Source organism: Peromyscus californicus, unplaced genomic scaffold (genome assembly GCF_007827085.1).
Source record: "Peromyscus californicus insignis strain IS unplaced genomic scaffold, ASM782708v3 Scaffold_10__1_contigs__length_136768540, whole genome shotgun sequence".
Lineage (NCBI taxonomy): Eukaryota > Metazoa > Chordata > Mammalia > Rodentia > Cricetidae > Peromyscus > Peromyscus californicus.
Window position 1 is genome coordinate 134,751,328 of NW_026294391.1, and position 27,366 is coordinate 134,778,693.

Below are 27,366 nucleotides of genomic sequence, written 5' to 3' on the forward strand. Positions count from 1 at the left end.
AAAGAATGTCTTTCAAGGGACATTATCACCTATTCTAAAATTTATAATGCATTTGGGGTTGTACAAAGAGATAGTTATATCATGTTAGATGTAATTATGACCTGGTTATTGTTTTCATTTGGAAATTAAGCATGGCTTAAGGAGATATGACGGAGTGTCAAAGTGATAAGGGGTAGATTTGTGATGGCTATTCTTAGTTGTCAACTTGACTACATTTGGAATTAACTAAAACCCAAGTGGCTGGGTTTACCCATGAGGGATTTCTTTCTTAATTAAATCATTTGAAGTAGGAAGACCCATCTTTAATCTGGGCCACACCTCTACTGGCAGCCTGTATAAAAGACAGGAAAGAAGGAAACTTGCTCTCTGTCTCTTTTTTTTTTTTGCTTGCTGTTTTCTCATTCTCACTGACAAGTCCATTCCTTCAATGTTATTAGAACCTATTTCTTTGGGATTCTGGCATATATTGAAGACTAGCTGAGACATCCACCCTCATGAATTGAACAACTACTGGATTCTTTGGACCGTCTGTTGGACTAGCTGGATTATAGCCTGTAAGCCATTCTAATAAATCACTCACATACATAATACATACATACATACATACATACATACATACATACATACATAATACGTATATGGGATTCAATGACCAAATTCAGAATAATTTGATCATAAAACAATGACTAGCTGAATTCTAAAATTTTTCTTTCTAGACAGGATTTCTCTGTATAGCCCTGGCTGTCCTCAAAGTCAGAGATCTGCCTGCCTCTGCCTCCTGAGTGTCGAGATTAAAGATGTGTACCACCATGGACCAGCTGAATTCTAAAATTTCTAATAAATAAAACTTAATGAGTCCACAACAACATGAAAAACACAACAACAAATATTTTGTTACCACCAAAGGTAATTATTTCACTAACTCTTTGTTCTAAAATTTAGTAATTAATCCAGTAATTAAAGGCAAAGAATAAGAATCTATACCTTTTAGGAAGGGAATATAGTTCCTCCTTAATTGATAGGAAAATTCTTTACAGAGGAATGGCAATTGAAAGATGACAGAATTTCAGCACTCAGAAGGCAGAGCCAGATAGATTTCTGTGAGTTTGAGGCCAGTTGATCTACAGTGCGAGATCCAGGACAGGCACCAAAACTACACAGAGAAACCCTGTCTTGAAAAACCAAAAAAAGAAAGAAAGATGACAGAATTAAAAAAAAAACTGTAATTTTGCAGCCCATAATAAAATAATGAATTCAGGCAAAGATCATCAATGAATGCCAAAGTCATTAAATAAATAACTGTTGGGAAAGAAGATATTTGTGTGGTGCCAAACCTCATAGATCAAGAGAAAAATTGTACATTTATAATGAAGAGATTTGGCAGTGACCATCTACCTTCAGTATGTATACACACACTGTGTACCCTTGTGTTTTGCTTGTTTTGAGATAGGAGCTCAGGCTAGCTTGAAGTGATGATACTATCTATGAGAGCTAGCTAGGATTACAGGTTGTCAACCACACCTGACTAGTTAGCTCCTTTAACCACTTAGCCACTTAGTAAAGTGTGGGTAGCAACATACACCACATAAGACAAGCCATTAAGTGATTCCTAATTTGATATGGGATGAAGTATCCAACACTGCCTGTGAGAGATTCTTGCTGTGAAGGTTTAACCCTGACAAGCCTGCCAACCTAACTTCTCATTCACAATTAATGTAACAGATAAAAGTTAAATCCAAAAACCAAAAAAAAAAAAAAAAAAAAAGTTAAATCCCATATTAAGAGATTTCTAAAATGTGAGTTGCCTGGGATGATTACTTCAAGAAGTCAATGTTGGGGGCTGAAGAGATGACTTCACAGTTAAGAGTAATTGTTGCTCTTGCAGAGCACCTGGCACTTGCAGAATTCCCAGCACTCACAGGGTAGGTAGCTCACAACCATTCTGAACTCTAGTTCTAGGGGATACAACACCCTCTTCTGACCTCTGGTGATACAAAGCACACATCTGGGAAACATTTAAGCAAAATACTTATACATATAAAATAAAATAAATCTAAAACAACAACAACATTTTTTTTAAAGACTTGTTGTTAAAGGTAAAGTGGAAGGGGGGAGGATGTTCCTGTCAAAATAGACAAAGCAAGAAAAACTTGAATGCAATGTAAATATGTAAAATTTAATTGCTTTGCAGCCAAACTCACAGCAATAAGAGACATTTGAAGGGAATTTGAAATTGGAGTGGGTGTAGTTTAGATGTGACCCAGGGCGTTGTGCTTAAACTAGAAAATATGATGATTTTTAGGAGATGTACTTAAGAGTAAAATGCCATCATGTCTGTGAATTCCTTTCAAATGATAGCAAAGAAGTATAAAAATGGACCAATCTATACAGACCAGGCAAATATGCCAGTATGTTAACAACTGTCAAATCTAGTCAGTGGGCATATAGGATTCAAAGTAAAGAAAAAAGGGTAAAATGAAATAAAGCATTTAACAGAGGCTCGGAAAATCAGGGGATGGTTCAAAGTTCAGTACATCCCCCAATAAATGGAAATTGAAAAAAAAAAACTGAGACAGGAGCAATTCACGGTTCCAAAATTAAAAACAAAGGAACAGAATATTTATTTGTTTTTATTTTATATGCACGACTGTGTTGTCTCCATGTAATTGTACCACATACATGCAGTGCTCATAAAGGCCAGCAGAAGACATTAGACCCCCCAGGAACTAGAGTTACAGATTAATTGTGAATTGCCATGTGAGTGCTGGGAATAGAACCTGGGTTCCCTGCAAGAGCTACAAGTGCTCTTCACTACTGAGCTATCTCTCTGGCCCAAGATTTTAAGTTTTTAAAAACATGACAACATACAAAAGTGTTCTGACTGAGCAATCCCTAGAACAATGAATGGAAAGAGAGTTTCAAACACAGCCTCTTTAAATTTCAGAACACAGAAGAAAAAGAAGATTCTAAAAATCTAGGGAAGGAAAGACAAAAGGAAGGCCACTAACATGAGAACCAAAATAAGCCAGACTCAAAAAGACAAATACCTGGCATGGTAGTACACACCTGAAATTCCAGTAATTTGGAAAAGGTAGAGGCAGGAGGATTTGAAGGTCATCTTTGGCTACATAGCAAATTTGAAGCCAGGCCCTGAGTATATGAGACTCTGTCTCAAAGGAATTAAAATATAAAGACAGACAAATGCCACGTTTTCTCTCCTAAGTGGAAGCTTAAAATAAGACAAAGTAGAAGGGGGACTTTCAGGGAATAAGAAGACAACCAGCAAAAGAGGTAACTGTGGCCGGGCGGTGGTGGCGCACGCCTTTAATCCCAGCACTCGGGAGGCAGAGCCAGGCGGATCTCTGTGAGTTCGAGGCCAGTCTGGGCTACCAAGTGAGTCCCAGGAAAGGCGCAAAGCTACACAGAGAAACCCTGTCTCGAAAAACCAAAAAAAAAAAAAAAAAAGGTAACTGTGGGTAACAAAGCAGTTAATATGACCAAATTATACATATGAAAATGTCATAATTAAACCTACTATTTTGTAAATTAAGCCTCAAACCCCAACAAACTTAACCTTCCAAGTTTCCTACCATTCTGTTATCAACATCCAAAATCTGCATGATCCAGTTGCTGTCAATCTCTCTGACCATTCCTTGCCATTTCCCATATTTTACTCTGTTGTAGAATAGTATTTTAAGGTATGTTACATTCATTTACGTTGTGGAATATTTGTTTAATGATGCAAAGATGTGTTGCATTCTTTTATGTTGCATTTGTTTAACTCTGTGAAGCTGTGTTACTTTGCCTGTCTAAAACACCTGGTTGGTGGTCTAATAAAGAGTTGAACAGTCAGTGGCGAGGCAGGAGAAAGGATAGGTGGGGCTGGCACACAGAGAGAATATATAGAAGGAGAAATCTGGTAGGAAGAAAGAAGTAGCCAGAGAAGGAGGACTTCAGGGGCCAGCCACCCAACTAAACAGCCAGACATGGAGTAAGAAGGAAAGAAAAGATATACAGGAATAGAGAATTATCCCCAAGGCCAAAGAGAGACGGGATTTTAAGTTAAGAAAAGTTAGCTAGAAACAAGTCAAGCTAAGGCCAGACATTCATAATTAAGAATAAGTCTCCGTGTATGATTTATGTGGGAGTTGGGTGGCAGGCCCCCCAAAAGAGCATAAACAAACAACATTTCGGTGTATCGACGTGGGCCTGAATTTCCACTGAGGGTTTAAGAAAGCTGAGAAAAATAAAAAAGATTCGGCTCTTTTAAGAGTTTCTGCCTGCTAGCAAGCCCTTGAGTATGTTAAGTAGGAACAAAAAAACTAAATAAAAATGCCTGCCATAGTGCATCAGCTCTCTAGAGCTCTAGGAAGGCTGAATGCAGTTCCTGGTCAGACGAACCTCTGACCAGGTGTGATTTTTTAGGCCTGGCTTTCATGACCCACTTTGGGCAGAGCCAGCCAAGAGAGCTGCACGGAGGATTCAGGTGTATCTTGGCAGTTTAAAGTTTGCTCACATGGTCAAAAAGGCTAAGAGATATGCAATGAAAACAGATCCAGACAGAAAAAAACCTCTAAACAGGTTACAGTGTGTTTAACAATGTGCATAGGCTTAAGAAAAGAAAAAAGGTATAGTCACAGAAAAAAAAAAGAATAGTTTAAAAATAAAGTCTTTAAAGAGAGAAGTAAAGAAATTAAAAAAAGCCATGTAGAGATGGGAAATACATAGGGAATCTGGATTCTGTATGTTGTGTTGATTTTTAATTTTTTGATTGTTAAGAAGCAAATGACAGCTGCTAAGAGACATGGGACTGTGAACTGAACTGTAAAATTGAACCAATCTACCTACTTTAGGAATGCCTTAATTTTAAAAAAGAAGTCAAAAAATATATTTGTCAAGTGGAAATCAAAAATGTTTTTGAGTTTCGTTTCCACAGGAAACAAGAGGCTGTGTATTCCTTCAGGAATAATATAGATCAGGGGAGACCTCCTGAATCTTGACAGGTGATATCTATCAACAAAAGTTACAGTTGGTCTTCCCAGGACTTGGCCATTATCTAAAAATTTTCTCTCTGGGACCCTAAAGATACTTCATCCACAGACAGCAGGAAGCAGTATGGAGAAAACTACACTCACATTCCCAAGAGTTGGGGGTGTGTGGGTGGTCTTTGGTTATTTGGTGGGTTATGGATGTTTGTTATAATTTAGGGGAATATAGGATAAAAAGACAACTATTAATCTCAGATATTTTGCACTGGCATGGATTTTGGTATATTGATACAAATTTAATGTTAATTTTGTTACACTGAATATATGTTTCCAATCTTGTTTAAAGGATTTTTGTATATTGATAAAAATATAAGCTAATTTTTGTTACAACATATTGTATGTATGTTTCTATTTTTGTTTGAGGTATTGTGCCTATGCAGTTCATTTGGAAATGTAGGGTGAAGTTCTAGTTTTTGAAAGCTATTATTATAAACTATATAGGATAATCAGGAAACATAGGTTAGTGGTCAGTCATTTATAACAATCAAAATTGTAGCTATGTTAGGTATGCTTTCCAGATCATATAGAGATGTATTTTCGATAGACAGATGGTCTTCAAACCTTTTGAAGACCTATATAATAAGGCATTTAAAATGTTTTGTTAACTTAGGGCTTTTCATGACAATGAGACACATCTGCTCCTGGCAGCACCAATTTACTTCAGAAATGATGGGCATCAAGAAACTCCTTATGGAGTTTGCTTTCAATGTAGCAGGGCTAGCCATTTGGGCAAGAAGCTGCTCTTGCCTGGACTGACTGACAGTATGTTGTATAAACTGGACATGCAGGACCCACAGGAAAGTGACTGCTGAACTTTGCCAAAACAAGGCAGGATGGTCCTTTAGGGTTCCTGCTTCACAGAACTGCCAGACATTCTACAGGACACAGAGGAAAGTGACCGACAAACTTTGCCAATACAGGCAGGACAGTCATTCAAATTTCCTGCTTCACTGAAAAGTCTGCCAGACACTATGGGTTTGTAGGCTGAAGATGGATGCCCCAATGTTGCAGAGGAACTTTTTGAGTAACTGTCCAGGCAGTCAGACATCTCTGTCATTTCTAGAGTTTTTGGAAGTTGTTTGCAATACTCATTTTGTTTACTTAAACAATATTATATCCTTCTGTGGTCTTTGATGGAGTTGAAGACTAGATAGTTATAGCTGCAGTTTTCCTTAGATATGATAAAAGTAAATTAGGTATAAAATTTTGGATTTACTAAGATAAGACAGATTATGATGTATTTTCTTTAAATTTACCAGACACAAATGAATTGGAATTCAGTACAATGTGAATGTAACCTTTACTTGATAATTGTTCTTATTGTGTACAGTCTTACTATGTTAAAAGTTAAAACCTTTCATTTTTGTTTAAAAAGAAGAGGGGGGGAATGTTGGGGAATATTATCTTAAGTGTGTTACTTTTGTTTATGTTGCATTTGTTTAACTCTGTGAAGCTGTGTTACTGTACCTGTGTAAAATACCTGATGGTCTAATAAAGAGATGAATGGCCAATTGTGAGGCAGGAGAGAGAAATAGGTGGGGCTGGCAGGCAGAGAGAATATATAGAAGGAGAAATGTGGGAGGAAGAAAGTAGCCAGAGAAGAAGGAGGACTTCAGGAGTCAGCCACCCAGCTAAACAGCTAGTCTTGGAGTAAGAAGAAAAGAAAAGGCATACAGGAACAGAAAAAGATAAAAGCATTAAGACCAAAGATAGATGGTGTAATTTAAGTTAAGAAAAGCTGCCTAGAAACAAGCCAAGCTAAGGCTGGACATTTATAAGTAATAACAAGCCTCTGTGTGTGATTTATTTTGGAGCTGAGTGGCAGGCTCCCCAAAAAAGCAAAAACAAACACTTAAATATACAATAATAGTAATTAATAGACATATACAAAAACCCAATTCTGTTCTATTACACTCTGCATATCTATAAACTACTCATATGTGTTAATAAATTTTAGGTGTAATTAAGATGAACTTGAGCTGGGTACAGTGACACATACCTACAATCCTAGAATTTGGAAATGTGAGGCAAGAGGATGATGAATTTGAGGACATCTTGAGCTACATAGTGAGACACTATCTCAAAATGGAAAATTCAAATTTCATTTTGTATCTTTTAAAAATATTTATTTTTAAAATTATCTTTATGGGTTATGGGGTAAAGGTAGTATGCACATGTGAGTGCGGGTATCCACAGAGGAGAGAAGAAAGCATTGGATCCCCTGGAGATTGATTTAAAGGCAGTTGTGACTCACCCAACATAGGTGCTGAGAACCAAACTCAGGTACTCTGCAAGAGTAATATGTGCATTTAACTGCTGAGATATCTCTCTAGTTCCTTTGTCTACTTTTAGTATACCTGTGCTTTATCCTATATAACTGCCTAGTTGAGTACTGATACCTTAATTTTTTATTTGTTTTTCGAGGCAGGGTTTCTCTGTGTAGTTTTGGTGCCTGTCCTGGACCTCACTCTGCAGCCCAGGCTGGCCTCGAACTCACAGAAATCCACCTGGCTCTGCCTCCCAAATGCTGGGATTAAAGGCGTATGCCACCACCACCCGGCAATATCTTAATTTTTTATAAAGATTTATTTATTTTTTATTTTTTTTGTTTTTCGAGACAGGGTTTCTCTGTGTAGCTTTGTGCCTTTCCTGGATCTTGCTCTGTAGACCAGGCTGGTCTCGAACTCACAAAGATCCACCTGGCTCTGCCTCCCAAGTGCTGGGATTAAAGGTGTGCGCCACCCATGCCCGGCTAAAGATTTATTTTTAAGTGTGTGTAGAGTGCCAAGTGCCCATGGAAGCTAGAGGTGTAGGATCCCCCGGAGCTGGAGTTCCAGGTTGTTGTGAGCCACCTAACATGGGTGCTGAAAATCAAACTTAGGTCCTCTGTAAGTTATGGACTATGGGCTGCTCCTAACTGCTGAACCATATCTCTAGTCCAGTGATAACTTATTTTATTTACTTATTTAGTGTGGATGCATATGTGCACATCCATGTGTGCACATACAGAAGTGAGAGGTTGGCAGGTAGTGTCTTCCTCTTTATTTTTCCTGCTTATTTAATTATTTTTAAGGGATTTGTTATTTTATGTGTATGTGTGTATGTACATGCATCATGGATGTGCAGGTGCTCAAGGAGGTCAGAAGAAGGTAACAGATATCTTGGTTCTGGAGTCACGGTTGTGAGCTGCTGTAGATGTTGGGAACTGAACCAAGTCCTCTGCAAGAGTAGTAAGCACTCTTAACCACTGAGAATTTTATCCAGCTTCCCCAACTTATATTTTGAGAAAAGGTTTCTCACTGAACCTGGACCTTATAGGTTGACTAGACTGGCTGGCCAGAGAGCCCCTTCCCAGGCTCCTCTTGTTTCCATCTCTGCCACATCTATTTATTTGTTTAAAAATGGTGCCGGTGATCATAACTCATGATTCTCATGCTTGTTTAAGAAGTACTTTACCCAGGGATACATCCTCCCAGCCCCTATTTTAAAGTTTACTTTGGGTATTTTTAAAGTTGACTGGTCACTTATTTATTTACTTATGATGGTGTCCCAAGTGCTGGGTTATAGGTACATATCACCAAGCCAGACATGATTTATTTTTTAATTTACTGTTGCATGGAATAATAAACAACAGAGATCTCTCCCCACTCCACCTCCAAGGTCTGGGTACTAAACTCAGGACCTCACAAATGCGAGGCAAGCATCCTACCAATAAGCTATACTTTCAGCCCACAGATGGGCATTCATAACCTTTTTTTTTTTGTCACGAACTTGTTTTGGTTTCTAGATTCCTCCTCAGGAAATAGTTTGAAATACATAAAATAAAATACGCAGAAAATGATTTATGATTTTTTGAGAATTGGTGCTAAAATAACATGTGCTTCTTTGGTAAATCATTAATCAGATCCAGAAGTAGATCTAACTATAAAAATTAGAGCCGAGTGGTAGTGGTGCACGCCTTTAATCCCAGCATTCAGGAGGCAGAGGCAGGTGAATCTCTGTGAGTTCAAGGCCCTCCTGGGCTACAGAGTGAGTTCCAGGAAAGGCACAAAGCTACACAGAGAAACCTTGTCTCGAAAAAAAAAATTAGAAGCAGTAATGAACACATATGATATTTCATGTATCTACAATAAATACAATGTAATCTGAAAAGATTTTTATTTTCTACTGGTGATAGTCACATACTTTCTTGGTACTAAAGACCAAATCCAGGGCCTTACACATGCTAAGTATGTGCTCTACCACTGAGCTATATGACAAGGCCAGAGCTACTCCCAATATTACCATGAATGACCTATTGTCTACAACTGTCAGTGAACAAAAATGGAATGTTTTTTCCCAACAGAGGTCACAAATCCCTGAATTGTCAATCTGAGAGTCAAAGCCCTTAATTTAGAGATATAAAAAGATATAATTCCTTGAGGTACTGGGACTGAACTCAGGTCTGCAAACATGTTAGCATTCTACTACTGAAACACACAAATAGTAACAGCAATTTTCATTGCCTGGTGAATTATCAGAATGTTTTTTAACTTGTTGTTTTGTTTTGTTGAGACAGGATTTCCTCTGTGTAGTCCTGGCTGTCCTGGAACTCACTCTGTAGACCAGACTGGCCTTGAACTCAAAGATCTGCCTTGTCTCTGCCACCTGAGTTCTAGGATTAAAGGCATGCAGCAGAATAGTTCTTTTCTTTTTGGTTTTTCGAGACAGGGTTTCTCTGTGTAGTTTTGGTGCCTGTCCTCTGTAGACCAGGCTGGCCTCGAACTCACAGAGATCCTCCTGGCTCTGCCTCCCAGTGCTGGGATTAAAGGTGTGCACCACCACCATCCGGTGTTTTTTAACTTTTAATCTTTGTACCTATATATATTTTCTAAGTTTCTTACTGTAACAGTATTTGCATAATTTAAAAAAGGGCCCTGCTTGGTGGGGTGATGTCTACCTGCGATCCCAAACTTGTGAGGTGGAAGCAAAAGGATCAGAAGTTCAAGGTCATCCTCAGCTATATGAGGAGTCTGAGACCAGTCTGGGGTACATGACACATTGTCTTAAAAAAAACCAAAGCCCAAAAAAGCTTAAGGATAACATATTTCTGGGGCTGGAGAGATGGCTCAGCAGTTAAGAGCACTGGCTGCTCTTCTAGAGGACCCAGGATTCAATTGCCAGCATCCACATGCTGGCTCACAACTGTCTGTAATTCAGTTCCAGGGGATCCAACAACCTTACACAGACACACATGCAGGCAAAATACCAATGCACATAAAAAAAGAAAGATATCATATTTCTGATTGTTTTGTCTTAATCTGGAAGAACTTCTAAGGAATACTATACAAGTACTTAAAAGCTACATTTTTAATAAGGTAGCATCACTTTAAAACACACTTTTGGGGCTGGAGGTGATTCAGTGGTTAAGAGCATTGGCTTCTCTTTCAGAGGACCCCAGTTCAATTCCCAGCACCCACATGGCAGTTACAACTGTTACTCTAGTCGCAGAGGATCTTAAGCCGCCTTGTGGCCTCCTCAGAAACCAAGACTGCACATTTCATACAGATATACACATGCAGGCAAGACACTCATACACATAAAAAGTAAATAACTATTTAAAAAAACACTTTCAACTGTCCTAACTACTTGGGTTTTATAATTTTAATCATTCCCATGATTTTACAAGCCAAAAAAAATCCACTAGATTTATTTATCTTGGAATTTAAAAGAACAAAAAGCAAAATGTCACAACTTGCAGACGTTTGTCTATTTTTTTTGCCAAGTATAATTCCAAAAACAGCTAAAAATATTAGAGCATATTAGTCCTTAATATGCTCTAATACCTTCTGCTGTTTACAAAAACACAAAACCTAGAAACACATGGAAATTTGTATTTTAAAAATGAATTACTAAATATGTGTAGGAACAATCAAAATATAACACATCAAAGCAATGTCAATACATACCTCAAGCAATAGAATTTTCCCTTAGTAGTTTGGCATACTGAATCTGTTCATTTATAAAGGATATCTCTTTCATTGGTAGAAACTAATGAAGATTTGTGATTTATCAGGAATTGGACACAGATGAACAACTTTCAACAACTAGGCAAGTAAACATAAGGAACACTAGTATATATATAATGTTTAAATCATTTATAAAAATGCTAGGCATGCTGGTACACACCTTTAATCCCAGCACTCAGGTGGCAGAGGCAGGCGGAGTTCAAGGACAGCCAGGGATACTACACACAGAAAAAACAAAAAAATAAAAGACTCGGATACAGTCCCAAATTGGGGGAGAACACCCAGGAGTATTAAAAGCCCCAAACAAGCCAAAATATTTTAAGATTTTCAAAATCAACTCACATGGAGAAAATTAAGATCATGATGCAAAAGTATTAAATCCATGGTTTAGTAGAAATATGGAAGGCTACAAAGGAGAGAGGAAGCCTAGGTACAGATGCTATCTTTTTTTGTAGAAAGATTTTACAAACACAGAGATGCAACAACTTCTTGGTTAATAGAACCAAAGGATGTAAACATAAATCAAATACCAATCCTTGTTTCTAATTCCATTCACAGTCAAGACTATGGTTAGCTAGACTTCTGTTGCAAAAAATGTTCCCACAGCAAAAGGAGACACAAATGAACAAGGTTTGCAAAGATCAATGCAACCATACTTTAAAAAAAAAAAGAGAGAGAGCCGGGCGGTGGTGGCGCATGCCTTTAATCCCAGCACTCGGGAAGCAGAGCCAGGCGGATCTCTGTGAGTTCGAAGCCAGGCTGGTTTACAGAGCAAGATCCAGGAAAGGCACAAAGCTACACAGAGAAACCCTGTCTTGAAAAACCAAAAGAGAGAGAGAGAGAGAGAGAGAGAGAGAGAGAGAGAGAGAGAGAGAGAGCGAGCGAGGAGTTGCATACAGCAGCATCTTACAAATTTGCTAAGCACTGTAAAATATACTATGCTGTATGTACAATACAAACCTTGCAGGCAATGTGTCCTGATCAATTTTAGCAGACTGGTTGCTTTGGGGAAGCAGGGAAATTAATGTTAATCATGGGTTGGGGTTTAGCTGGACTGTTTCTGGGTTCTATAAAAGGAGCCTGGCATGAATATGCAAATTGCTAACACTTATGTCTGGGTCAAAAAGTACTCAGGTAGCTACCACATGAGTAAGGTATATGGGCTAGGAAGACTGTAGTGTAGGAGAACAGAACCTCAGAATGACCTAGGGAGGATAGGAGAGCTGAAAGCTCAGAGGATCTAGGAGGTTCTAGTTTTAGCTCCTACAGGCTGGGAGAATTAGAACAAGTGCTATTAACATTGGCTCATCAAGGGCAGACCTGGGCCATGACAAGAAAGGAGTAGGTTTACTCACACACTTCCTTCACTACCAAAGTCTTGTTCAAAAAATAATAAAGCCAGGTATGGTGATATACACTTTTAATCCCAGTACTTGGGAGGTGGAGTAGGATTAGTGATTTAAGACCAGCCTCAGCTACATACGGATTTTGAGGCTAGCCTGGGCTACATTAGACTGTTTCAAAAAATCAGAAAGTTCTAGGCCAGTCAGTGCTACACAGCACCACTGTCTCAAAAATAAAAACATACACACATTTAAAAAATACCAACAAGTGAAAATCAGTAAGAGCTTAAGGGCTGGAGGTATAGGTTAGTGGTAAAGTATTTTCCTAGAATAAAAAATCAAGAGAACTAAGTATCATTTAGTACCATAGATAGCTTCTGCTCCTGTGGAAGTCTGGACCTCACAGGCTGGCACTATTGAGCATTACTATGTTAACAGAAAATAAACTATGTTGGAAGGAAAAGCCCTGTCCTAGTTTTAATGTCTGTCAGTCTCCTGGGGCAAAACTGTAGGGGAAGGAGGTTCTGTAAAGATATCTACAATGTGAGCCCTGGAGGCCCAACAGGAAGAATGGGAAGGTGACAGAAGTTGGCCTAAGAGTAGATCCCCTCCAGAACAAATTCAGTGTGGAAATGGGACAGGATGGATGGACAGGGAACTGCTTGTTGCCTCTAATGGTAAGAGTAATCTTAAGAATATGATGTAGCTTGTAAGGAAAGCTGAGCCTGCCTGGCATACCTGGTATACAGCTGCCTGAACATCTGTACTACATGCCTGAAAACACAAGAGTTCCCATTCCCAGGCTCCAGCTTGCCACTCACACCTGCCTATTTTGATGTACTGAGCCAGCCACTCTGAGCCAGCCCCACATATTCTCTTATGCCTCAACTACCAGGCATCTGGTCTATCCTTAAGACTCATTTTTTCCTACTGATGTTTTCTCCTGGACTCAGCTAAAGTTTCCTTACTATTCAGGTATTGACTACCATTTAAAACAAAGAAAACCCATTCTCTGCCTCCATTCCCCAAATCTAACCCTTTATGTGCTCCCTCAGTGGCACACACTTTTCACAATCATAGTGGTCAACCCCTTGGAAAGTCACAGCCCATTTGCCCATCAGTACCTTTATTAGGCCGGGATTAAGGACAGTCCCCAGTAGCTAGCAATTACCCTACATAACAGAAGTTCAAGCAGTAAAGGTTATATGAATAAAGTATTGCTATATATACTACAAAAGTCATAGAGAAATGAAGCAACAGCAATTAGTTCCAAATACTTACAGGATAGTCTTTATGCAAATTAAAACAGGAAAGAGGCAGAAAGTCCAGCATCTGAGGGATACTTTTCAGCCAGGCATCCAAAGAAGCTACCACAACTTAGAATGATTCAAAATAAAAAATATTTCATTTTCTTCAAGATTCACAAAGAGGAAAAAGCCGAAATTCTTCTCAAGTAAAATGCCTTGCCTGAAATGCCCTGCTCACATGAGGACATTTTATGAAATGGAAGCTTCCAAAGTTTTGTTTTCTAGCGCTAACTGTTAAAAACAACTTCCTCCTAGCCCAATTACACTCTAATCTCTAAAAATAGTATTGTAGTCATAAATTTGTGATTATCTACTCACAGTTTTCCCCCTAAAAGTCTACAACCAAATGGCCACCCCTGTGCTTGCAATATTTTGAAATTTAAAAATGCATATATCCTTTGACCCAGCAAGTTCCACTTCTAGAACTTTCTCTTACAGATAAACTTATCACTGAGCTAAATAGTATCTACAAGGAAGAATGTATATCATTAGCATTTTTGGGCGGACAGGATTTTGCTATATAGCTCTGAATGGTCTGGAACCCACTATGTAGAACAGGCTCGCCTCAAATTTGCAATGATCCTATCGCCTCTGCCTACCAAGTACTGAGATTACAGGTGTGTGCCACCATACTGAGCTAGTATTAATGAAATTTTAACAATTAGAAACACAAACACCCGCTGGGCGGTGGTGGCGCACGCCTTTAATCCCAGCACTCGGGAGGCAGAGCCAGGCGGATCTCTGTGAGTTCGAGGCCAGCCTGGGCTACCAAGTGAGTTCCAGGAAAGGCGCAAAGCTACACAGAGAAACCCTGTCTCGAAAAACCAAAAAAAAAAAAAAAAAAAAAAAAAAAGAAACACAAACACCCATTAATAGAAAACCAGTTAAATGAATTATAGTACATCCCATAAATAGACTATATAGCCCCAATAGTTAAAAAGAATGATATGGTTCTTTATGAACTAATTCCAACAATTTCTAAGATACATTAACTAGAAAGCAAGCTTTGCAACTATGTACCATATTTTATAGTTCAGGTAAAAGATACATTCCCACACACTCGTGTGTAAGCAGACACAAAATACATAAAAACACACATGCATAAACATTCAGAGTAAGGCACTAGACCAGTCAAATTGGCAGCCAGAAGGATAGTGGTTTAGCAAAAGATGGGAATGAAGGAAGAATGTGGAAATTAGTGTTCACTGAGCACAGAACTACAGCTTTATTTTTAAAGAAAGAGATCTGGATATGGATTGCAATAATAGATGTACAACAATCTCAACATACTAAATAGCATGGTAACCATTTTAACATAAAAGTTAATATTAATATGGTAACTTTTATGTGTATTTTGACTAAAACAAATTTAATATATGCTGGAGCTTGTGGTACATGTCTGTCAGTCCAATAACTTGGAAAGGTTAAGGCAGGAAGACTACAAGTTTAAGGCCAGCTTGGGCAATTTAGTGAGACTTTGTCTCAAAATACAGTTAAAATTTTAAGATTTACTGGTTTTATTTTATGTGTATGAATGTTTTGCTTGCATGTATGTATGTATACCACATGCATGTCTGGTAACCACAGAGGTCAGAAAAGATTCCCTGGAACTGGAATTATGGATGGTTATGGATGCTAAGAACTAAACCTGGGTCCTCTGCAAGAGCAACAAGTGCTCTTAACCACTGAGTAATCTCTCCAGCCTCTTTAAACACACTTTTTAAAAAGAGCCAGAGCCCTTATAACCTTAGTTGGCCTAAAGATCTGTCTGCCTCTGCCTCCCAAGTGCTGGGACTAAAGGTGTGCACCACTATACCCGGCTCTTTGAAAAATTCAACACAGACTCTTCTGAACTCTTACCATTTTATCAAAAATCTGCTTTTGTGAAGATCTGCTGTGTTCAAGTCTTGTGGAAGCACTGTAGCCCACATCTACCAAGTCAAGGAGAAAATGCCAGGTCCAGGCCTTAGCACAGCCCCTAGCTCAAAGCAGGTACTCAAAGCACGTTAATGAATAAATGTTGGCTAATAGGACCACCATCAAGCTACCCAAATTTAAGGAAAATCAAAACAACTTTACAGAGAAAATAGGAAAAACGATTAAGAGATACTTTGTTTTATCTAAAGACAGCATTTGATAAATTTGAAAATTTAATGACTAGCTCACCAAATGGCTAAGATAAAACCAAGTGTTTTCTAGACATCATCCCATGCCAAAATTAAACACAAAAATCAGTATGTGGGAAAACACGGGGCAAACTTAAGGGGGAAATGGGTAATAGAACATATATGACATGAAACCAGAAAGTGGGGGTTCCATAGAGAGGACTAGCAGGACAAGGCAGGGGAACAGAAAAGGGACTGGGGAAGAATGAGCAACAGAACAGAATACATATGAAAATACCATAATGAAACCATCATTTTGTAAGCTAATTTAAAAAACTACAAGGGCTAGAGAGACATAAATAGGCATGACACCAAGCCTAATGATCTCTTAGTCTAACACACACACACACAAATTTTAAAAATGAATTTATAAAAGAATTTGGAACAAACATGAACTTATGATGTACATTAAATATGTATATATTATAAATACATCAATCTTTTCAGAAAGAAAATAAAAGTGAAAATCAACTAACTCTTAGTAGAAAAAGACTTTCTTTTATAAAAAATTAATTTTATGTGTGTCCTGCCTGCATGTATGTTTATTCCCATATGCATGCCTGATGCCTGTGGAGGCCAGAAGAGAGTGTTGGATCCCCTAGAACAGGAGTTACACCCAACTGTGGGTTCTAGGAACTGAATCCAGACCCTTTGCAAGAGCAGCAAGTGCTCTTTTTCTTTTGGTTTTTCTTTTTTCTTTTTCTTTCTTTTTTTTTTTTTTTTTTCGAGACAGGGTTTCTCTGTGTAGCTTTGCGCCTTTTCCTGGAACTCGCTTGGTAGCCCAGACTGGCCTCAAACTCACAGAGATCCGCCTGGCTCTGCCTCCTGAGTGCTGGGATTAAAGGCGTGCGCCACCACTGCCCGGGTTTCTCTAAGTGTCCCTGGCTGCCCTGGAACTTGCTCTGTAGATCAAACTCACAGAGATCCATCTGCCTCTGCCTCCCGAGTGCTGGACTATAAGGTGTGTGCCAACACTGCCATGCAGCAAGTGTCCTTATGTTCTTAACCACTAAACCATCTCTCTAGCCCCCAGAAAACATTTTCTAAAAGCAAAAGAAATCCTAACATTTTTTAATGAGTATATATTACACATGTGTGTACTATAGTGCATATATGTAGGTCCAAGGACAACTTGTGGGAATCAAAAACTTACAGGAGATGGTTCTCTTCTACTATATGGCTTCTGAGGATCAAATTTAGGTCATTAGGTTTGGTAGAAGTATCTTTAACCCACTAAGCCAACCATTGGGCTGTCTGAGATTTTATATAGTAGAAAGACAAGCAGTATCAAAAAATGACAGAGTAGGAAAAATATCTGCACTATGACAAAGAGTCAAAATTCTTAATATATTAAGAGTTCTTACAAAGGTTAGATATTCAGTTCAGTGGCTCTAGAAAGTACAAGGCCCTGGCTTCTTATAGATCCACTTAAAAAGAAGTATCTTGGGGGTCTGGAGAGATGGCTTAGCAGCTAAGAGCACTTGCTGCTCTTGCAGAGGACCTGAGTTCCGTTTTCAGCACTCATGTGAGGTGTCTTATCTATAGCTCCAAGAGGATCCACCTCTAGCCTCTACAGGTATCTGCACTCATATGCATACACACCCCTAAAGACACAGAAAGACACACTCACACACAGAATTAAAAAATTATTCTGATGGAATAATGAATACAGAACATGAACACACAATTCACAGAGGGCAGATACAAATGGCCAATGATTACTGAGGTTTAACTTCAGTAATAATGAAAAGAGAACTGATTTAAAACATAGCTATCTAATTATGAAGCCCCAGGAACTAAGACAGCCATTTGGAAAGGCGATGTGCCAATATCTACCAGTACCTCCAAGTCTAGGCAGCCATTCTTCAAAATGACTGGCTTATGAAGAAGTTCTACTTCAAAGTTTTATTCTTTTTTTTTTTTTTTTTTTTTTTTTTGAGACAGGGTCTTGTTATGTAGCCATGTCTGGCCTGGAAATTGCTATGTAAACTAGGCTGGCCTCTAACTCACAAAGATCCATCCACCTGTCTCTGCCTCCCAAGTGCTGAGATTAAAGTTATACACCACCATACCTGGCAATTTTTTAAAAGGAGAAAAGATATGATATACTTTACAAGTAAAGACAAATTCTATTGTTTGAACTCAAATGGTTATGTTTTTCTTATTTGTAAGTAGTAAGATTTTTTTTTCTAAAAAAAATTATCCATCTTTTCTATATTTCTTTGGAGAAACATGTAGTGTCATTACTACCTTTTTCATAAAGGCATTTGTAAACTGAGAAAAATACTATAAAAAACACAAACCACTCCCAGCTCAACATCTATCAGAAGAAACCCATCTTTGTTCCTATTACATTTATTCCACAGAATTCCTGAGATAAAGCACTAGCTATATAACTCCGACCAGTATAAATATGTAGAGCACAAAGAACAGTCAGCCAGGTCTGGAGCACGCCCCATCACAGTAAGGAGAATGACAACTAAAGTCACAGGATCAAGAGCAGAACCAAACCTGGGACCTGGAGGCAGTGCTATGGTCTTCATTTCCTTCTATTCTCCTCTACCTAAAACTTAATCCCATAGATAAATAGGCGATTGGGGGAGGGGGTAATGTGCATGTATACAATAGCTTTATGAGGCGTAATAAATACTAGATACAGAGAAAATGCTATTTGGGGGTCTCGGCTGGAATTACAATGCAGCATGTGTGAATAGTCAACATTTTCTTCTGTAGAAAATGGGAAAATTCCATTGGAATGATTTGTTTTATCACACAGAAATCCAGGTGACAAAAATATCAAATGTGGAATAACCATTGATTAAAAAAAAAAAAGCTTGAGAGGTTTGAGTCTGATAAAAGATGAGAAATTACAGAACAATTCACTCTTACAAAACTAAAGTCGATACAATAGTACCACACAATGGTACCCCACTGCAGCAGATCTGTCACCTAAATGTCAGGTCTACAATGACTTGGCTCACCAGCTTTTCCAAAAGCACTTATTCTGCTCTAGAATCCCAAGAGCTGCACATGTGTCTGAGTACAGCAAGCAAGCACCATTAGCCATATTGTTCAGGACTGTTCTGTGACATTTTCAGAAGGGTGTCCTTCTAGGGGACCACATACCAGTTCCTGTATCTACTTTTTGCTAACATTGACCAGTAAGTCATTTAGCCCAAACCAAAGCAAAGAAAGCATCATGCTGAAGACCACTAGGTAAGAGCAGCAGCATAGGTGAAGAGCTCAGGATAAGCACTCTCCTGCTTCAAGGTGAACTGAAGCTGCAGATCACCAGTTCCAGCTCTAATCTGACACCCACCCCCAGATCACATTGTGACTACCAAGTAACTCTACCCAAACTGAACTGACCTTTCAGGGCTCAGGGAAGTGACTTTTTTTTATTATATGGCACAGTTTGGCCAGGTTATGTTTTTCATCTTGTGGGTACTTTTATACTGTCCAAGAGTAATATATCTTTTTTTTCCTTTTTTTTTTTGTTTTAAAAACAGATGGCCAAACCAGGACATATACTAAAAAAAAAAAAAGGAAGGTTACTTACCTGAGCCCTAACATCCCAGCTACCATGGAATCCTGTTGGAGCTGGTCTACAGAAGCAAGGTGTATTCTGGGGAGTCACATGTCACATCAAAGCAGGAACTGGTGAGTCTGTATTTTTATGGAGCCTAAAACAAAGAAAATCGTAAGTTGAAAGTCCCCATTGAGCTGCATCTTTTTCCCAAGGCTTTTTGGGACATTTTGAAGATAAACACAGACAAAGTACTATGTTACTTCCCAGCTCATCTAGTTAGAAGCAAAGAATAAATTACTGCCACATGACAGAATGCTAAAATAAAAACAAGATTTATGCTTGTCAGAATCGAAACTCAGAGGTCTTGACACCTCTGAGGAACACTTTGAAACTACAATGCATACCACAAGTGGTGATTTCTTATAAGATTTCTTCTACCAAGTCATACAGAAAAAGTCAAGGATAGAATGTGTTCAAGAGTGCATGCAACATCAAAATATCACCTCAAAAAGAACACACCAAATCCAGAAGCCAAGTCTCCTTTCTACTTCCAGCAGTCAAAGCTGCAAGGAATTGCTCTAACATCACACAAAGGGGCTTTCACCTTGAGATAAAAGACAAAAAGCACCAGGAGAGCCAAAGCCATCACCCAAAATATAGAAGTCCATCTCTAACCAATTACTTTAAGCCTCTCAAATCAGTAAATCTCAATGTCTATAAAACAATGAACTGATGGGTCTTTTGACTTTTTTGTTATTTTTCTTAAAAAAATTGAGATTTTATTTATTGTTATTTTATATGTATGAGCATTTGTCTGAACGCATGTTCACCACCTACATGCAGCGCCTGCTGAAGCCAATAGAGGCCATCAGATCCCCTGGGACTGGAGTTATAGACCACTGTGAGCCTCTATAAAGGTAGTAGAAATTGAATGTAGGTCTTCTGGAAGAGCAGTCAGTGTTCTTAACCGCTGAGCCATCTCTCCAGCCTTGCTACTTTTTTAGGCAGTTCAGGATGTCCTCAAATTCAGATCTTTCTGCTTCAGCCTCTTTTGTTTTTGAACACATTTTCAAATAAGGATGTTGCCATCAAGATACCACCATTTCCTTGTTAAAACCTAAATTGCTCCATATTAGCTAATTTCAGATACCTGGCTCTCCCAGCAATAATACTTTTATCTTTAGACTAAGAGAAAAGCTTACATTATACAACTTAAGACTATAGTCACTCATTGGGTCAAATCTAGATGAAGGGCAACAGCAACCAAGTCCTTGGCAGCTGACTGCCAGTTCCCTAGATGATGCCTATAGTTATCTTTTAAGGCTCAGTAAAACCTCTTAATTCCCATAATTTCATTAAGTCATAGAATTAAGTTAATATTTTTTGGACACTTGCCTAATAAAAACCAAACCAATACCTTGTTTGGGAGGGCCTGCAAAGTCACAAGTTCTCAAGACCACAATTTTATCTATATTCAATTTTATTGTTTTATTTTTTGCAGTACTGGAACTGAAATCAGTGCCCTACACATGCAATGCAAACACTTTACTACTGACTAAGCCACGTATCTTCAGCCCTTGTTTCATTGAGAGCTGAACTAAGCTTTATTCTAAGGTCTTAAAGAGTTTGAGATCTTTAATTAACTCAAGATTTCACAGGGAAAAAAGCTAAAAATGAGTACAGTTAGATAAAAATCCAACAAAAATGTTCGTGCTATACCTCCAGCTCTTAGGAAAGGAAGATAAGCACACTTTTACTAAGGTTTGGCCAATAACAAGAGTCCAGACATCCACATGCTAGCAGAGTGCCCAGAAGTAAAAAGGCCAATGTTTACTCTGGTCATACTGCCCCTTTTAACATGGAAATAGTCATGTCTGTCTTCTCTCAGAGTCTTGCTACCACTCAGTCATCCCACATAGTATATCTACCATGAAAGTGGTCTTTTCAAGTATTTAAGCCACCACACACAAATCAAAGTTTCGATGGAAAATGTTCCTTGGAAGAGAAAAGCAGAAGAAAATTGTGGAAAGCAGAAGAGCACACACACTTTCTGTATAAACAAGCCCAAGAAGAAGGGAACCACTGACATTGGTCCTCCCTGAAATGGTGAGTAGGTACAGTGCTCTGATTAGACAACAGCAGAGTGACTACAAAAGGCTGTGATGGGTACTGAGGACTTATTATGCCCTTCCCTTGGAAGAACAATAATATTCTCTACCCAACAAAAAGATTGTTTCTGTCAGCCACATGGCCTGGTCTGCACAGATGTTACCAGAGCAGGTGATGAAAATGAGGTATTTTGCCACATTCCCTGGAATTCTACATTCCAGGCTGTGCTTAAAACATTGGTTACTACAAATGTCATTGTCCGTGATTCTGTTTCCCAGAGATATAACTCAGACAGCCTGGTGATAAAATGCTCTTAGCCAATTAAAAGATTCTTACTGACAGTCACCTTTAGGAAAGATAAAAGGTTCCATAGTTTACCATGCAAACATAACAAGTTTACCACTGCTGTTCTTTATTCTAGGTTAAAGAAACAAACTTCTCAGGAGTGCCTGGGTGGAGTTGGGGCACTGGCATATGGGACTGTAGTCGGTTTTTCTTTCAAACTCCATAGCTTTTTGCCTCCCTGCCCCCAGTAGATTAGGCCTCATAGAAACAGATTAGGCAGAGGGAACAACTCTATGTGGAAAAAGAAACACAGATTGCAAAAATGGACCATAATCTTCCAAAATCTTTGTGGTCTATGTAGTGCCCCAGATGCACCTCAGGATTCAAACAGCGTGAAAGAAAGAGTAGAAAGCTAGGGATGTAGCTCAGTGAGGTGGGGTGATTGCCTAGCATGCACAAGGTCCTGGATTTGATCACCAGTACAACAACAACAACAACAAAAAGAAATTAAAAAATTCTCAGAGTACAAGTGACTACATGATGCTTTCTTCCTAAGTGTAACAAGGATCTGCTACTGTAGGTTTAAAACATTTAAGGCTCATTCTCATGGAAAGGAAATAGGAATATGTGATAGATCAATATTAGCAAGAAAGCCATACAGTTTCTTTACTCTTAGGACACACTAACTCAATTCTCAGGACACATTAACTTCAGATGTCACCAGGCACTTTGAAAAGAAACTGTATTCCAGAAGTTGCTTACAATGTTTAGAGAGCTAGGGGTAAAACAAATAGCTAACTGGAAGGGTACCTGAAGGAAGCAAACACATTGCAGAATATGAAAATTAACTAAAGATTCCAACTCTGAGCTCAGGCTCAAATGTGCAAACCTTGGAATCTTTGACAAGCAAGGTGTGTTTATGAAAGTGAATGCGATCTGTTGATCAGCCACTTGGCTGCCCTGCCATGAATGGCTCATGTGCATCAACTCATTTTAGATAATTTGTACTTCTAAACTGTTTGGATTCTTTAAGGTTCTGACAAACCCAGGTTAAAAAAAAAGTAAGTGTTTCCCAGGCTTTGTAAGATCTGAAATTAAAACAAAATTTGAAGTTAAAAACAAACAAAAAACCAAAAGCCCATAAATAAATGTATTTTTCCAAACCCTTGGTGGAAATTCCCCAAAGACCTAAACAATCCAGACTTCATCTTTTTATAGAGATCTGGCATATTTCAAAGGAACCAAGAGGTCAGTTTAATCATGTTATTAATTGAAACTGCTGAGATTCACATGACAATTCCAACCACAAACCCAAAATTCTCCTCTACAGTAATAATTACCTATTAGTACAATTTTACTACCCAGGCCCAAATTGGCTTCATTTATATAGTATAATAAAATACCTAGAACTTGTGAGAGTCCTACAACATCTCAGCCACCTAGCACTATAAATTAGTCCATTAGTTTCATGATCACCACCAACCACCCAGTATTTGATCCTATTGTCTCATTGTTTGGGTTAATGATTCCAAACACTGGAGATAACATGCAAATGGCTCAACGGAACCCATTTGTGTTCCTGGAAAAATAACCAGAAGCACCTATCTGCCTGACAATGAGTCAGGAATATCAATTTTGTGGTAAAGCCCATTTTTGCTGTGATTAACCCATACCCGAACACACAAGGAACTAGCACAGAATTACTCCCTAGCAAGCTTTGCCCTTCAGGGGGTCCATACTCAGCAATGTCATACAGGGTCTTTCTTGTGAGAGCAATCTTTTTAGACTCCATAATGTCTTTAAACCTTCAGTGCAAAAACCTCAGAAACATTGCCACATAAAAGTCACCTGTGTTTTATTTTAAGTGATTTGGCCATAACCAAACTAAAAAGAGAATGAACTTTCAGAGATAATCCAGGAGTCAGAGCGATGTGATGAACTTGCCCCATCTGGTACTGGCGATCCTGAGCGCTCCAGGACGAAGAGAGCCCGTTACATACAATGTCCCATTCCACTTATGTAACTGGATGATCGCTGGCGAAGGAGGGGGGTTGGGTGGGTAGACGATCATATTCCGAAGCCACAGCACAGCACCCCCAAAGAACCAGAGCACCCTGAGGGCATGGTCTCACGGAAGAGCTTCAGGTGCTGAGGAACGCACAGTCCCCTTCCCACGGTTCCTGACGAGAACTATAACCATCTCTTTATGATGAGTTTCGGGACCCAGAACATAATGTCTAGTCTTTTATGTGGGTGGACAATAACCCCCACCTACTTGTTCCTGCCAAATGGGGAATGGAGCTGGAGGACCGACTCACTTGCAGTGGGGGCAAAAAGTCATGGAATGGGTGAGGAGGAGGGGTAAGCAAAGCCCAGAGATGGGGGTGAGAGCTCAGGAGCCCTTGTGGCGCACTCTCCCAACGGGAGGTGGACTGCGCACGCGCGCAGTATGAGTGTGTGTTGGGGGGGGAGCGAGTAACGGGAGAGGGGGCGCGCGAGGGAGAGGGGACAGCGAGATCCAGGGAGAGGCCGGGACCACAGGCGCACGACACTACCGTGGCCCAAAGCCCCAAGAAGGGCAGGAGCGCGCGCAGGCCCAACTGGCGAAGCCCAGACGACAAGGGCGCCCGCACGGCCGAGGCCCAGGATGCGCACAGAAGGGGCGGGCAGCGGGAGGGCGTCATTCGAAGGTGGCTCCAGGGAGATCGTGCTGAGGACGGTCGCTCGAGACTGCGGGTGACGAGTGGAGGAGAAAGCCGCCACCAGCAGCAGAGGGAGGGGGAGGGTAGAGAGGAGGGACGCCATCCGCCAGCCTTGTCGCCCGACCCCGTGGGCCCCTCCCGCGCCACGTCCCGCCCCTACCCCCCCGCCCCCCGGCAAGGGTCCCCGCCCGCGGCCTTGGCGGTCCCACTCACAGTCTCTCTTCCTCGCCTCCTCCTCCTCCGCTCGGCGCGGCGGCGGCGGCGGCGGCGGCGGCGGCGGCGGTGGCGGCGGCGGCGGCGGCCATTTTCCAAACGGCTTTTACCACAGCCCTCTCTCCGAGAGGAGGGAGCGCGCGCGCAACCGATGCCGGGACCCCGCACGGCCGACGTCGCGCCCCGCCCTCCTGGCCAGAATGTGCGCTGCTGCACCTGCGCGCCCGTGCCCCACCTCCGGCACTTCATCAAACCTACTCTCCATTGGCTGTGGCGCCAGGCTGGGGCGGAGCCTTAAGAGTGACACCCCCAATTGGCAGGAGGTCCTGTCTGTTTGGGTCAGGGAAAAGGGGGCGGACCCCATTCAGCTGCGGATTGGTGATGGTCGACTGTCATTTGGAGAAAAGAGGCGGCTAGGGCATGGAGGGGCTGGTTTTGTGGGCGGCTTTTGAATGCTAAGGATTAATGGGGCCCTTGTGGATGCAGGCGCTTAAGAAAGCCTAGGCTCTCGGCGCCTATTAGCTCCGCCCTGCTGAGCAGTTGACTCTCTATCTGCAAGCGCATCTAGTACGCTGCAATAAGCATTTGACTGCACCAACATTTTCTTAGTATCATTTTGAGTAGAAGGGCCGGGCGGTGGTGGCGCACGCCTTTAATCCCAGCACTCGGGAGGCAGAGCCAGGCGGATCTCTGTGAGTTCGAGGCCAGCCTGGACTACCAAGTGAGTTCCAGGAAAGGCGCAAAGCTACACAGAGAAACCCTGTCTCGAAAAACCAAAAAAAAAAAAAAAAAAAAGAATACACATTTTGAGTAGAAGCAACAAAGTTGCCCGCTGAGAAGCCTGACATTGTTCCAAGCAAAGGGACTGGTTTTAAAGGGCCTATGCATGTAGTATTCCACTTAATTTCCAGATATCACACTCTTAGGGCCCGCAGTAAACTCAACATATCAAACCCTGGTCTTTGCAGACTTCTATGGTGGGAAGATGGCGCGTGCCAAGCCCATATGAGATCTGTCATTGTTGATCAGATGGCTAGGTGGAAGTATGTATAAAAGGCACTGAGCCCAAAGGAAGCAGCACTGCTTTGAAGATGTAATTTGGGACCCGAGCAATCTGAATTTAAGAGTATGAGGGGAGGTTTAGGTGATAGGGTGTCAGGCAGGAGTGCCAAAACAACCTTACCCTGATATCAGTCATCATCCAATGCTTCTTTTGCTAATCTTATGCTCAACAAGAGACTTTCTGATTCAAATTTGGCTCCCCGCTCCATTCATTTATTTGCTAGGCACTGTTTTAGTACTGAACAAGGAAACAAACTAGAATCTTGGTAAGGAAGAATCATCACTAAACATACAAGTAAGTGGAACTTAAATATTTACAAAGAAATAAAGACTTTGAAATAGATAAGGCAAGGGTGAAAGGAGTGCTATTTAGATACTCTGGCTTTTGCCTTCATGTTACCCCCCAATATGGGTAACTGGGTAAAACATTCTAGGCAAGTTTAAAAAGACCCTAAGGAAAGACTATGCCTGACTTACCAAGGAGGCCATGTGACTGGAGAGAGGTAAGAGAGGTAGCCTAGGCCACCAGGAGAACTGGGAGATTATTTTGAGATGAGAAGCCTGCTGTGGGATGTCTTTCTGTACTCTGTGAATATGTTGTTCCCATTGGTTAATAAATAAGCTGGCCTTTAGCAAGGCAGCTTAGAGGCAGATGGGAAATCCAAGCAGAGATACAGGAAAGAGACAAGTGGGAAGAGGAGACGCCAGCCTGCAACAAGATGCCCGAAAACTGGTAACACCACGGTCACGTGGCAAAACATAGATGAACAGAAATGGATTAATTTAAGATGAAAGAGTTAGCTAACAAGAAGCCTGAGCCATAGGCCATACAGTTTGTAATTAATATAAGTATGTGTTTACTTGGGACTAAGCAGCTCTGGGACCAGGTGTGACACAGGAAAACTTCCATCTACGGAAGCGCTTGATAGATATTTGAATCAGTAGCTGACATCATGAAACCTATGTTGCAGGTGGGGAATGGAGGTAGACACTAGGACTAAGACCAAGAGGCCAGTCCAGAGGTTCTGGCAACAGTTGAAGAGAGAGATGATGGTAGCTCTAACTAGGGCAGTAGCAGTAGAATTGTGATAAGTTGTGGTATTTAGATGTATGTTCAAAATTAAGCCAAAAGTATTTGATGTCAGATGGAAAGAAAGAAGAAAAAAAGGATGATAGCTGACTTTGGGGCAGGTTCACCCAAGTGAATGTTTTGTTTTGTTTTACCACAATGGGGAAAACTAGAGGATTCTCAGCACCCAGACAGCCACTCGAAACCAACTGTAATTTTAGTCTCAGGAGATCCGGTGCCCTCTTCTGACCACAATGAGCTCCAGACACACACATGGTGCATATACATACACACACAGGCAAAACACTAATACACACAAAATAGTAAAATAGATAAATGTAAAAAATTTTAAGTGGATGTGGTAACAGAATGGCAGAGACTGTGCATGTGTATGTGTGACTATGATGTATGTGACTGTGATATGTGTGTGAGTTATGAGCATGCATGTTGGGGTGTAAGAATGCAGGTATTTGCATATGCAGAGGCCAGAGGAGCATGTAGGGTGTTATGCTCTATCACTCTCTGC

At 40.3% G+C, this 27,366-nt stretch overlaps 1 protein-coding gene across 2 annotated transcripts in view; it reads right to left on the reverse strand.

Annotated features, from left to right (window-relative positions):
• Positions 1-24,827, reverse strand: part of Mecp2 (methyl-CpG binding protein 2) — a 77,403-nt gene extending 52,576 nt beyond the window's left edge. For both annotated transcript variants that reach the window (XR_008219222.1, XM_052742310.1), the window contains exon 1: positions 24,710-24,827. Coding sequence is in view for 1 of the 2 variants with exons in the window: in XM_052742310.1 (XP_052598270.1) it covers positions 24,710-24,801 (92 nt within the window). In the remaining variant the exon portion in view is untranslated. The remainder of the gene's footprint in view (positions 1-24,709) is intronic.
• Positions 24,828-27,366: the final 2,539 nt, after the last annotated feature.